Genomic DNA, 14,114 nt, shown 5'->3' with positions numbered 1-14,114 from the left:
GAGAAGATTCTATTCCTAATAGAATAGATTCCTATATCTTCTCCTAATTTACAACTAGGAGAAAAGAACTTTAGATTATACTGAAAGGGAGAGAGCTGAGCTTTCAATCAGAAGCTCAAGACACAGACAAACTAGTACCTCATGGAGAAACCAGGGGTAATAAAAATATTTTCAGAGCTCTTTTTTATCCTCATGTTTCAAAATAAAAACATAAAAAATCAGGCTAAGGCAAAGAACAACCCACGCAAGATGAAATAGAGGAAAGGACCTTGAACTCTGGGAGGCGCCATCCAAATGTAAGGTAGCAATCCTACCACCTGAGCCGTTAACTTGCCAGCTCACCTTTGCCAGGGACAAGGGCCATCCTCAAGGCTTCCTTCAGAGAGCTGTGCCCATGTAGGAGTCTGTGGCTGGGCGAGATGGCCACGTGGGAGGTGCCATAAATGGCTTCAGGGGTGGCCGTATAGGCAGTCAGCTTTTCTCCTGTGGCTTGCCCATGAACCTGGTGGTAGGAAAGAAGAGTGATGTCATTTCTCAGTCCTCCCTTTGGGCTGTGTTGCTCCCTAACTGTATCCCCTTCCCCTTCCCTCCTCATTCCCCAACAGTGACCACAGCTCTGACCACTGGGCCAGGGGTGTGGGGATTGAGATGGTGCCTGGCAGAAGCTGAGAAGAGGATCACAGTTCCTCTTTCAGAAACACCCCCTACCACTTGCCCCACACCAGGCATGCAGGCATTCCCAAGTTGAAGGTGGTCCAAGAATGCTCAGAAAGATACTTTCCTGGTTTTTCTGGCTCCTTTGTTTACAAATCAAAAATAACTATTAGTGTTAGAGTGTTTGTGTTCTGAGAAAGAAGCTGTATTTTCTTCAAGGATATAAGGGTAGAGTAAAAAAAAAAAGGCATCTACTTTTCTAACAAGAAAAACAGGCGCCAAGGTTATTACTGTTTTGAAGAGAGAAAGGATGGCCTGAGCTGAGTTCATGACTATGAGTCCCTAGAGCTGGTTAAAATGCCTTTTAAGGAAGAAGCACACATTAGCCATCCACTGAGTGCCAATTAATGTGACAGACATGGAGGACACAGAGTGGACAGGTGCTACTTCCTTCATGCATTTATTCAAACACATTGACAGAGTGCCAATGATGAACTAAAAGACAGTCTACCACTTGGCCTAACTGCCAATTAGGTGTCACCTATGGAGCCAGAATTGGGGACACAGAGGCACAGATGTGGCCTACCCTGTAGGACTGAGATGCTTCCTTCCTGAGACACTATGTTGCCCCATCTTATTTTCAGGTGGTTCCAGGAATGGAGATAAAAACATGTTCACAGTAAAATGTTGGGCAAAGAAGAAAGTGTAGAAGATATTCCATACACAGTAGCTGGCAGGCCCAGAGACCCACACCGAATGCTAGTTAAGAAGCAAAGGCCTTCAACATGAGGACCACACTCAGGCAAATGCAAAGGCCCTGAAAGAGATGGCCTTGCAGATTTAAACACAAGTCACAGCAGGACTGAATTTCAGAACTCTCGCCACCTTCTTGGGAAAGCGGTAAGAGGAAAAGCTCAGTCCAGGATTTGTTATTGAAATGTTTCCAAAGTATACACTCCCTTATGGGAGGCTTTCCATGTTTGCAGTTGGAGTAAGTTGGATCACTTTTGTGAGGAGGCTGCACAGGGAATTATGAGCTGAGTGGCAAGCGGCAGGTGCTTGCAGACACCAGGTATGGTTGTCAGCAGGCAAGAGTCTAGAAAGGAAGGCCAACTTTGTCTCAGCTGCTGCTTCCTCCTCCTAAAGGTTTTGACGGGGACGAAAGTGAGGGCAGGTTTGACACTAAATGAACAGAGCAGAAAAGTCTTGATGACAGAAGGAGAAATCAGAAGGATAAAAAAAATATCAATAGAACAACTCTCTAGTCAGTAGAGACAGAGAAGTTTTAGGGACCCCTTCTAGAATAGGTGGGCCTTATGTTGTGACCTTTCAGCACTGTTTCCACAGCAGTTTCAAACATAATCCCTAAGCTCTAAGTCTATCTAGTTTTGAAATGATGTCACAGTTAGCTTCTGCTTCCCTGGCTTTTAATCTGCTTTGTGACATGAACCCCTTTGAGACTACAGTGAGAGTAATGGACCCATTGCTCAGGAAAATGCCCAAACATTTTGCACATAAAATTTCAGGGAGTTCATGGACCCCTGAAGACCCTCTGTGTCTGTGCTGTCCAATATGGTAGCCAGTAGCAATATGTGGCTATGAATCATAGCACTTGAAATATGGCTAATGTGTACTATAAATGTAGAACACAGATTTCAAAGACTGTACTAAAATGTAAACTCTTTCTTTAATAAATCATTTTTTATTGAGCCCATCTTGAAATGGAATCATTTTGGTTGTAATGGGTTAAATAAAATATGTTATTGAAATTCATTTCACCTGTTCTTTGCACTTTTAAAAAATGTGGCTACTAGAAAATTTAAAATTGTACACGTTTGGACTGTGGTGCTGTGGAGTCCCAAGTTGCTGGTTTACTCAATGAGTCCCAAATGTAGAGGCGATTTGTGATCATGAATTGCTGGAGCTGCTATTACTTAATCACCTTTAATGTGAAGTCCAGGTGGCAGCCCACACAGTCCCCGATCCAGTGGGCTTGCATGCCTTTTATTCCATACCATTCTGGAAGGTCTGCCAACGCATCCTGCATGGCCTGTGCAAATGAAAGGAGAACAAAGAAGTAGAGGCACAAGGTTTATTTAAGAAAAAGCAAATGATTTGCGGCTTGTTAAGGTAGGAAAAGCAGGGACACTAAAGAAGATTCAGGATTTAGCTCTCTCCTTGTTCACTAAGTCAGAGGAAGCCAGGAAAGGTTAGAAACAGATGCATTCATTATGACTCAGTTCAGTGAGATGGGTTTGACCGATTTCGCTGTCCCAAGGGAGTCAAGGTTTCACGGAAAGAAGAAAATTAACAAACAAAGGTCACAATTCACATCTTTGGCAAGTGTGTTTAGTACGTTCTCTCCCATAGTCTAGGAACTAAAAAAATTAAGTTCAAGTTTATGAATTTTGAAACTCTAAGTCATTCATGAGTGTTCCACAACTAAACAATATCATACATCGGACATTATAAATTTTATCTTTGCATTTAAAAAGTATTAATTTTATAAATATATAAGGGAAACATGACATTAATTTGTATAAACATTTGGCTACAGCACAAAGATTCCTATGTTAATGTGTGATAAAAAAAAAAAAAAACCAGGCCAGGTGCAGTGGCTCACGCCTGTAATATCAGCACTTTGGCAGGCTGAGGTGGGCGGATCACCTGAGGTCAGGTGTTTGAGACCAGCCTGGCCAACATGGTGAAACCCCATCTCTACTAAAAATACAAAAATTAGCCAGGCGTGGTGGTGCTTGCCTGTAGTCCCAGGTACTTGGGAGGCTGAGGCAGGAGAATTGCTTGAACCCTGGAGCAGAGGTTGCAGTGAGCCGAGATTACACCACTGTACTGCAGCCTGGGTGACAGAGCAAGACTCTGTCTCAAAAAAAAAAAAAAAAAAAAAAACAAAAACACACACACACACGCACCCAAAGCATCTTTCATATTTGTCATCTATCTATGCAAACTATTGCTTTAAAATAATTCAATAGGCTATATACTTGTTTTATATGATCACCCATATTTCATTTTACAATAAAAATGTAAAGCAACAACAATGACAAAAACATAACTGCTAAGTTTGTTATTGTGTAGACTGCAACTCTTAATCCCACAGTGCTCCTGATCTGAATTCAGAAAGTATGGCACAGGGAAATGTTGGCCTGTGATCTCTATGGCTCAACTGCAAACTCTGATTTTTCTTTATATTCCACACAGGGCCTGGCCCAAAGCCTAGAACTGTGCCTTATCTTGGGCAAATGCTCATTAAATTACCATTTAATTCCCTGTACTCAAGGGAGAGAATTAGAGAGCAGTACTACAGAAGCAGATCCCCAGGCATCTGGGAAGGGAAGTAATAACCTTTGCAGAATACTTCCTAAGTACCAGGCACTTTTATGTATGTTGCCTCATTTAATCTTCACATCAACAGCACAAGTCAAGTAGTAATACTCCACATCCCAGATGAGGAAACAAGTCTCAGAACTTTTCCCCAAGTCACTCCACAAGTATGGGATAGACCTGTGGAAGCAACACTTGTAGCAAGATGTAGCTGACTCCCAAGTCCATATTCAGTCTGATACTCTGCTATGCAATTACTACTTTATAACAACAGTTCTTAAATTCAGCTTTCCCATATCTGTATTTCAGATGGCTTCAGCTTATCATACTCTAACTAAAAGGCATGTATTAGAGATACATCTGCTTCTATTATCTTATTTATATTTTTATTTTATTCCTAGAAGGAAGACTCTGGTCATAGAGCCATGGGGCTGACATTGTCATCAAAATCCTCTCTCTTTATAGATGAGGACAGACAGGCCCAGGAGAGAGCAATCTGCCCCATATCACTTAGCTAATTGGAACCAGGCCTGAGACCACTGTACTCAGGTCTCTTGGTTCATTACTCAGCTTGAAAGGGGACAAACTTGCCACCACATCCCACTCCCTTCCCCACTAACACTAAGGAGTATAACCAGTCATAGGCTCAGTACAGTTTCAGAACACTGTGGGGTGACCCAGAGGCACAGGATCAACTGGCTTAAATGCCACACCAGATTGAGAGGCTGGAGATGCTGGTACCAATGGCAGCAATGGCTTAACCAGACCATTTTGGGAAAAGATTGTGGCTGTGCCCTTGTTCTCCCCTAATTTCTGCCTGAGCTTGGATCCCCGGCTTTCTCATTCAACTGTGAGTAACCTGATTCTCTTCTAATCAATTCCTCCTTGGCTTAAGTTAATCAGAGTAACTTTATGTTGTTTGCAACCAAGTTGCCTAACTAACATCAATGGATTATAAAAGTTTCAACATCCTGATACATATATATCTACATTAGCTGATACAGTAATGCCTTGATGTCATTGTAGCAAAAGTAGAAGATCTTGAATATGTTAATTATATACTAATATAATGTTAATAAACAATTAATCTTCTGATAAAATTAAGTACTCTAGAATGCTTTTCAATTTTTAGAGCAATGTAGGGGGTCTTAAATGTCAACGAGCACGCAAGTATATTATAAACTTTGAAAATGACCAATAGCTTTTCCTCTCCAAAGACCAATGAGGCTCCATTTAACTTCCAAGCAAATCCATATGTGGTCTAATGGGATCTGATGTCTTTCCATCATATCAAATCCACATTACATGATCTGAAAATTGGCTCAATCTCCCTGACTGAGTCCAATTCTGATAGCACTTTACATCCATTCCTTTACCAGCATTACTGAGCCACTAGTGTATTCACCCTCTCACTGTGCTTTTTCTTCTAGATGTAATCGTCAAGGCTGGGAAACTTCTTATGGAGGTACCTTGCTTAAAATATTCAGATCTTGATGAGGATGACAGATTCAAATAGGATGAAATGTGAATGTTTTCATATGCTAATTCTGGAACAATGCCTGCTTAAAACCTAACCAAATCTATGAATATTGTGAAAAACCAAAAGAAATTTTTAAAATTAACTAAATGAAATCAACATCTCGAACAACTCTGCAAGCTCTTTTCGGTCCCCACTGTATAATAAACACGTGATTAATGACTGTTTTCTGATGAACAGGGATTCAGAAAGTACCTTTTCCAATAGCTGCTGATAACCTCTCCTTCAATCCTGGGCTGGCCCAGAGCAGGGCTCCACCAGAATAAGATGTGAGCAGTTACGGTGCTACAGCTGTTTAAAGAGCTGTTTTTGTTTTTTTGGGGTTTTTGTTTAGTTTATATCCTTCTTTTTTTTTTTTTTTTTTTTTTTTAGTGTTGTAATTACAGTGATAGATGGTATTCGCTTCATTTCATGTCTTTACATCTGGCAGACAGGACTGGTATGTGTACCTCTTCCATATACTGGCAAATCTTAAAATCCCACTGGCTCACAGAATCCAAAAACCTGGGAAAATATCAGGTTTTTAGATTCTTTTTAAAAGTGCTATGAAACCTTTTTCAAATCGAATCTGAGGGAACCCAATATGTAAGAGTTGAAAGAAATGCCCTTTCTCTCCTCTAATTCCTCAATACTTCCCTATCGACTCCCAAGGCTTTGAAACACTTTGGAAATCATTAACTTATTCAATGCCTCTCATTTAATAAATTTTAAAAATGGGGTTCAGAGGTCATGTGATTTCCCTAAACTCCATCAGCAGCAGATCCAAGATAATGAATTATCCAGATCTTCTGATTATAAAGTTTCCCTGTGGTTGCTATTTGGCCTATATAGAAGTAATGTGGTTTGCAAAGGGGCCTTAAATCCGTTTGTGCTAGGATGTGTCTGAAAAGACTGCCACTGTCACTCTAGGGTACACCATCTGAACGAAGATGTTTGAAGAAATTGAAACAGAATTAGGCATTCATGAGTCAAGATGAGCCAGTGTTTAAGAACATGCACCAATAAAAGATGGGCTGAAGTAACATCCAATCAAAAAGGTTTTAGTAATACAAAATATAATCAGGAATAAGAGAGAGAAAGATTAAAACTAAAAAGCTGGGGATAAAAAGAGGATTAAATATAACGCGGCTAATATGACTTTCTCTTCAAAGAAGCAGAAGTAATGCTAAGAATAAATCCATACTTCCTAAGACAGAAAGTTGAGCTGAAGCATTAAGAACAAGGTACGACATGACCACAAATGAGAATTCTAGAAAAAGTGGGTTGAAAACATGATACGTTTTAGAAGACCCAGGTAAAAAAAAGTGCAAGCAAACTGAGAAGTACAGACCCTGTAAAACAAGTGGATGTATTAGCTACTAAGGGAAGGGTGGATAATCAAAAACCTTAAGAGCTGGACACAGATTTGAGAGAATGGAAGACACAAGATTGAGCAACAACATCTAATTAAAATGTACACTTTTTAAAAGCTTGACACTTAGCATACTTATAAATCAGTATGATTTGCAATTATTTTTGAATTATGATTTATATATATTTTTCTAAAACTTATTCTTGTTGCCAAAATTTCTTTTTTTGGTGGGGGGGAAGGCACAATATATATTTAAGTTCTAAAAAAGGAAAACCAATTATGAAGGCAGCAAGATGTTTAAAAATATAGACATTCCCTCTAGAATATGCTGGAGGAATGACCTTTCTCTCGCACTCTAGTCCCCTGTCCTGCTTTGACTCTGGCATGAAGATTTATACATTAAAAAAACCCGGCCGGGCACAGTGACTCACCCCTGTAATCCCAGCACTTTGGGAGGCCGAGGCGGGCGGATCACGAGGTCAGGAGCTTGAGACCAGCCTGACCAACATGGTGAAACCCCGTCTCTAACAAAAATACAAAAATTAGCTGCGCATGGTGGCAGGCGCCTGTAATCCCAGCTGCTCGGGAGGCTGAGGCAGGAGAATCGCTTGAACCCAGGAGGCGGAGGTTCTAGTGAGCCGAGATAGCGCAATTGTACTCCAGCCTGGGTGACAGAGTGAGACTCTGTCTCAAAAAAACAAAAAACAAGAAAACCCATTTGGCATGATGTTTACCTTGTTTGACTTTAGAGAAGACATGACAAATACATAAATATAATAAAGCCTCCCCATGATAGCCCTGCGTCAACCTCTCATTGGAATGTGATATGTATTCCAAGCAAAATCCATTTGTTGTAGCATCACAATGCAAAACATTTATTTGCAAATACCACTGTGCTATCCAAGAATCTCAATTCCAATGCGGGTGCTGTTAACCCAGCAGGGAAATAATCCATTCGGAGCAAGGCATCCTGCTAATGATATATGACTTGCCAACAAGGTGTGGTTTCATGGGATTTCAGGGCAAGAGGAAAAGAGGCACCAAGCAGCCACACATACAAGTGCACAGCCCAGAGCTATGGGAAAGAGAGGGACAAACCAAGTGCTTTATAGAATAGCTTCCAATAAGAGGACTCCTATACATGTAAATGGTGTCACTGGTGCTAGAAAAGAAGGATGTGCTTTCTAGGTATGCGCATCAGGGAATGCCCTGGGGATTTCATTACACAGCCCCATGTACGTGATCTGTGGAAAAGGATGCAGTAAAGGGAACCAGGAAGTATGGCAGCAGCCAATTTGACTAATCTCTTCTTATCCACGTATCCACTCAGGTTACACTTATCCATCTTTTCTTTCCCCCTCTGACCCACCTTTTCAGCAGCAGAACAATTCTAATTCCACTAACTTTGGAGAGAAGGTGACTACAGGTTCTCAAATGTCACCACCACACTGGTAAGAATGCAGACGATGAAGGCCAAACTCTCCTAATGACAGAGCCACCTGTCTGATGAGATTGCTTCTGATTCTCAGAGCCACCTATGTCACCTCCCTGCCCCTGGGTCTACAAGATAAGAGAGAGACTCCCACAGGAGAGGGAGGGAGTAGTCAAATAGCTACAACTCGAAAATTGTCCTCAGCCTAATCTGTGGCATTAGACTATCCTTGCCTGAAAAGTGGTCATATTATTCCAGGAAAGGAGAGTCTTGAGGGCAAGGCTGAAAGCTTTTATTGGTCTAATCATAAAAAACAAAATGGTAACAGCCATCCCAGGGGACATTCTACTCACTTACCTTCAAGTTGGAAGCCTCCCTATAGATTGAATATTTGCAAGAACATAAGACCATCCCTTTCGAAGACACTCAGGTCTAAAGAAGATGTGTAAATAAATGATGATCTAACCCGGATATCATGCCGTTTTATTTTATGATTATCAAAATGATAATAATCTTTTTTTTTTTTTTTGAGATAGGGTCTCACTCTGTCACCCAGGCTGAAGTGCAGTGGGGTGATCTTGGCTCACTGCAGCCTCGACCTCCTGGGGCTCAAGTGATCCTCCCACCTCAGCCTCCTGAGTAGCTGGGACTATAGGTACATACTATAGGTGAACACCACCACATGCAGTTAATTTTTGTATTTCTTGTAGAGATGAGGTTTGCCAGTTGCCCAGGCTGGTCTTGAACTCCTGGGCTCAAGCGATCTACCCACCTTGGCCACCTTGTTGAGATTACAGGCATGAGCCACCTTGCCCAGCAATAATCTTTTTATGGAAAATTTGGAAGAGAAGAAAATTAACAATTACCCACAATTGGTCAAAATACCCAGGGAGATGACTATTAATATTTTGTTTTGTATCTTTCCATCCTACTTATATCGCATCTTCTATTCACTCTAAGACATACATTTTCCCAAAAACTCTGACACTGGGACATGTCTTACAATCAGTGGTATCTTACAATATATTGAGAGCATTTTTCTTTCTTAATGGGGCATTCAATTTAAAACTAATCATGTCAGGATTGATAAAATCTTGTATGTGTGTTTATATATATGCTTTTACATAGTTAAAAGCATGTTGTTAATATACTCTTTTAAAACTACAGAATGTATTTTACCTGAGTTTTCAACTTATTACAGCTCTACTGTCTCTATTTTGAACAAATCTGACACTTAGAGCTAGCCATCTGGTAGCAGTAAGTAAATACACAGAGAAGTGGAAAGGTGCTGTGGAAAAGTGTCTCTCTGCATAAGAGAATGGTTATTTTGAAAAACACAGTATTGACATGTATGTATCTGTTAATGACTATTTGCTTCCTTCATAGCAGCAGCCATTGGATCAGTCTTTACTGGTCTCTCTGCAGCTGGGCTCAGAAGAACCCAGGGTAAGGACAGAGCATTGGAGTAAATAATGACAAAAGCAAGACAGAGAGGACAATGAGTCAATTCCACCAAGAACAAAACAGAAAACCTCTAATCACCACACTTTCCATTACCTGGCCATTTGTGCCCATTCTGTACTTACTGCATTTCCTATCGCTAATGTGCTGCCTTCCTGCAACACACGCTGACTGGCTATTGTCTGCACATGATTCTCAGAAATACTCGGTTGCTTGGGAACTGTCCCCAAGAGCAGGGGTAAAGAATGCAGGTGAAACCCCGTCTCTACTAAAAATACAAAAATTAGCCGGGCATGGTGGCAGGCGCCTGTAATCCCAGCTACTCAGGAGGCTGAAGCAGGAGAATCACTTGAATCTGGGAGGTGGAGGTTGCAGTGAGCCGAGACTGTACCACTGCACTCCAGCCTGGGAGACAGAGTGAGATTCGGTCTCAAATAATAATAATAAAAAAGAAGGCAGGACTGGGACTGAGGAGACCCAAGTTGGGTTCTGGGCCTTCCCTGCTCTTGGCACCTCAATTATATAATAAGATGTGGGCTGGGTCAGCAATTTTCAAGGATGGGACACACACCTCAGGATGGCAATCAGCCCCCTGGGAAGGAGTGAGAAGGACATGATGTGGGCTGCTCAAAATAAAGCAACACCTTATTCATTTATTTTAATTTGTTTCTAGACATCATATTGATTTTGCAATTTCAAGCAGCAGTAAATGCAGGCATGAGGGGTTTTCTGTTTATTTGCTTTTATGTTTTTCAGATCAGGGCAGGGATTAAAAAGAGACCCGAGCTAAATGCTCTCTCAAGTTTCTTCTAGCTTTGAAGTTCAAATAACTCTCCAAGCTGAAGAGGTTCATTGGTGACACTCACCAGGCCTGTGCAGCGATCCCTGAGACCCCTCAACAAGACGCTAAATACATCTCTTCCCATGGAGTCCAGGCTGACACCTCAAGAAGACCTGTACACCCAAGAAACAGGAGCTCAAAAAGGCCACTCAGGGTTCAAAAGGAACACAAAATGCTTTTCTATCTTTATGGTTCCTGATCAAATTTACAATGTATTTCATTGTCCATATACCATAAGAAGTATACTATTAAATTATTTCTTCCATTTTTCCTTTGCAGTCATTCCATCTTGGAAACAAAACATGAAAACCTTTCTCTTTGCAGAGCAGGTTGCTGACCCAGAGACTGCAGAAGTTTTCTTTTATTCTCATACATCTGGAGTACGTGTACCAAGCATACCTGTCTTTATTTCCCTGACAGGGAGGGACAGTGGAGTGTGCGCAAGAAGTCAGGGCTAAGGGAAATGAGATGATGATAGAGAATTGACCTAATAGAGACTACATACAGATGTGACTAGGCATTGGTGGGGGACATCTGGGAGGTCAGCAGGAAGGCCCTGCATTCAGGGAGGGAAACCTGATGGCCTGTACTGTCTCTGTACCATTTAGAAACACCACTGGTTTCTGAATCCCAGAGCGAAGGCCCAGCCCTGTACCAACCCCTGGAGGACCTTTCCTGGAGGAAGTTCCCTCTCAGGCCTGCTGAGAGCCAGCCAGGTGCCTCCTCCCAGCATCTCGCCTTGGCCCCGGGCTGTTATTAAAGATTTTACTCCCTCTATTCAGGCAGCTTTTTGCTCGCCTGGGAAGTGACAGGGAAAAGCCAGCCTCAAGTTGTCTACTTTTCTGTGGCCTCTGTGCCCTTCCTACCCCTGCCCAGTCCCATCCCTAGAAGGACTTCTGAGGGGCTGGCTCTCCCAGTAACAACTTCCACCTGGTCCCTGTGGCACTGGCCACTCTGGCCAGCAATCATGCTGAGGAGGGCTGAGAGCATAGGATGGAGGATAGAAAAGCAGAGAGTTCAGTTTAGAATAGCTTAGGAGAGAAAAGACGCTGGAGAGGCAGGGAAAACAGAAAACAGAAGCAGGAGATATTATGTAAGAAGGAGCAGAATTTAACTATTAATTAGCTTTGTGAGACAGGGAGTCAAAACCAGATCCCTGGGACTGGGAGCAGAATCTACTGTAGCCAAGAGAAGAGACAGCCCCAGCATGAGGGAGAATCCTGGCAGGGAGGCTGAGGGCTCTGAGGGTGTGGCTCAGCACTGGTCTGAGAATAGGGGTCCAGAGCCGGCATGGGCTCTGGCCTCCTACCCCACAGTATCTAATCATTTTTAAAGTGAGGAGGGATAAGGCCACCCTCAGCCCTGTCTGACCACAGAGGGGCATGGTGGGGATAAATGCAGTAAGAGCTTCGAAGCCACAGAGCTTTTAAGAAAAAGCCCTCATTGTAGATAAACCCAAGCAGCATCATCATCACCAAATCCCAGCCCTGGCCTGGTCCTCAGAGCCCTGCAGAGAAGCTGACAGTTTGCTAAACATTTCTCACTTGTTCCTCTCAGTTCTGTCATTTTGCCTCTTCTGCCAACATCTAATTTGTGCTGCCGCCCCACCCCCTTAGAAGGCGCAGTATGCACACACAGGAGGAGGAAGTGCTTTGATGCACAAACAGGAGGAGGTGCTTTCTTGAGGTCAGAGGGCAGAGTAGGGTCAAGTTACCAAACTTCTCTAACAATTCCTTTGCAAAGCTTCTAGAGCAACACAGGAGTGACAGGGGTGAAGGGGATTAAGGGGACGATGTGACTGGAGAGGCACTTCCTGGTGCTACCTGTGACCCAGCCTCTGTTCTGGGGCTGAGACAGGATCTGAAGTTACGAGCAGAAAGCCAGGCAAGAGGCCCAATTTCTAGAGGGCAGCCAAATGCTTTCATAAGTATCCCAGTGCCTCAGAGGTGGAACAAAGGTCCCCCTAACGGTCTTCATTCCAGAGTTCAGATGACTCTTGGAGGCTGGACCCTGCCTCACTGCTTCTCTGAGGCTGTCTCTTCGCTCTAACATCCTCCGCCACCTCCTCCAAAGAACTCCTGGCACAAACTTCCCTTCTCTCCCCTCACCTCCTCTTTCCTCCAGCCCCATGTGTGCATGCTCTGCAGGGTAAAACAAGACCAGTGTGTTCTGGTAAAGGTACCTCTGCTTTACCCACAAGCTCACAGGTGAAATCAGGAGGACAGGAACAAAGAGGGCAGGAAAATGGGCGCTTATTACCTCCAGTGCCCACTGATTTCATAATGGCTCACTGTTGCCCATCTGCTTCTCACCAGCAGAAGTTCATCCTACTTAGAAATACTTGATGAAGAATAAGGTTTCCTGCACATCTGGAGGGCAAGAAGATGCTCCCTTGTAGACATTCTGTGCTTCCTATCTTTCACCACTTCCTCAGTGATACCTCCTTAGACCGCTGGGCAGATCTGGGGCTCCTCCTCCTCGTCTCCCCTGCACTCTTTTGCAGGAGATGTGACAGCTCATGTCTACCACTGTCTGTGGCACTAAAGTCTAAGCTCCTTAAGAGCAGAGACCTCAGCTGCTCTGTCTGTATTCTTAGCACCCTGCCTAGGGTCTGGCCAGGCACTCAATAACATCTCAGGAAAAAAAAAAAATGAATGAATTCAGACCACAGAGAAGGAGGAGAGACTGCGGGTTAACAGCTCAGCTGCTCAGATTTGAATCCCCATGCTATTACTTATTACTAGTATGAGCCTCAGTCTGCTCATCATTAAAATGAAGATAAGAGGAGTACCTACCCTCAAAAGATTAAAGTGAGGGTTCAGTAAGATGGTACAAAGAAAGGCCTGAGCCCTGATCTGAGATAATCAGGTAGGAAATGAGAGGCAAACACAGACTTTGTATTACAGCAGCTGTCAAGTAACTCCTGAAAACATAACCACCAATTTGGTATGGGGGTTGACTAAGCACCATGAAGGCATGTTTATGTCCATTTAACACCAAGGAGGGGCGCGTGCATGGTGCCCAGGGGCTGAAAGCCTGCAATGCAGCCGAGAGGGGCCAGCGGAGTCAGCAGGAGAAATCAAAATCACAACTCTAATAGAGAAGTTCAAATGGGAGGCCTTCTCTCTATTTGCCTCTCCTTCCAATTGTCACTCTGCTGCCAGGACTGAGGCATTCCATCAGACTCTGAATCCCTTTCGCTTGCTGTATACAAGGCTCCAATCCATCCTCCTCCCCTTGCTCTCACCTCAGCAGTGCTGCCCACAAGACACCGCCCACACAGCTCTGCCAAGACTAATTCATGTTCTTCAGATACTCCTACTGCAAGTTTTCTTTTTCACAGAATGAGTGGCTGAAATCACTTTTAATGTTTCACAAAGCAAACAATCCTAGGAGGACTGGGTGGGGGGTAAGAGGAGAAAAATCAAATATATCACAGAACAGCCTGAATAAAGCATCTTTATCTTGCTGGGTTCTCTGTAATTTTCACATCAGG

At 43.0% G+C, this 14,114-nt stretch overlaps 1 protein-coding gene across 2 annotated transcripts in view; it reads right to left on the bottom strand.

The window, feature by feature from the left end:
* The window catches only part of LARS2 (leucyl-tRNA synthetase 2, mitochondrial), a 159,883-nt gene that overhangs the window by 71,909 nt on the left and 73,860 nt on the right, over window positions 1-14,114 (bottom strand). For both annotated transcript variants that reach the window (XM_003818489.5, XM_008971820.5), the window contains 2 exons: window positions 2,597-2,704; window positions 343-502 (listed from right to left, as the gene is read on the bottom strand). In XM_003818489.5, the coding sequence (XP_003818537.1) occupies window positions 343-502; window positions 2,597-2,704 (268 nt within the window). The remainder of the gene's footprint in view (window positions 1-342; window positions 503-2,596; window positions 2,705-14,114) is intronic.

This window comes from Pan paniscus, chromosome 2 (genome assembly GCF_029289425.2).
Source record: "Pan paniscus chromosome 2, NHGRI_mPanPan1-v2.0_pri, whole genome shotgun sequence".
Classification (NCBI taxonomy): Eukaryota; Metazoa; Chordata; class Mammalia; order Primates; family Hominidae; genus Pan; species Pan paniscus.
The sequence above is the reverse complement of the archived record's forward strand: the minus strand, read 5'-3'. Positions and strand labels throughout refer to the sequence as shown.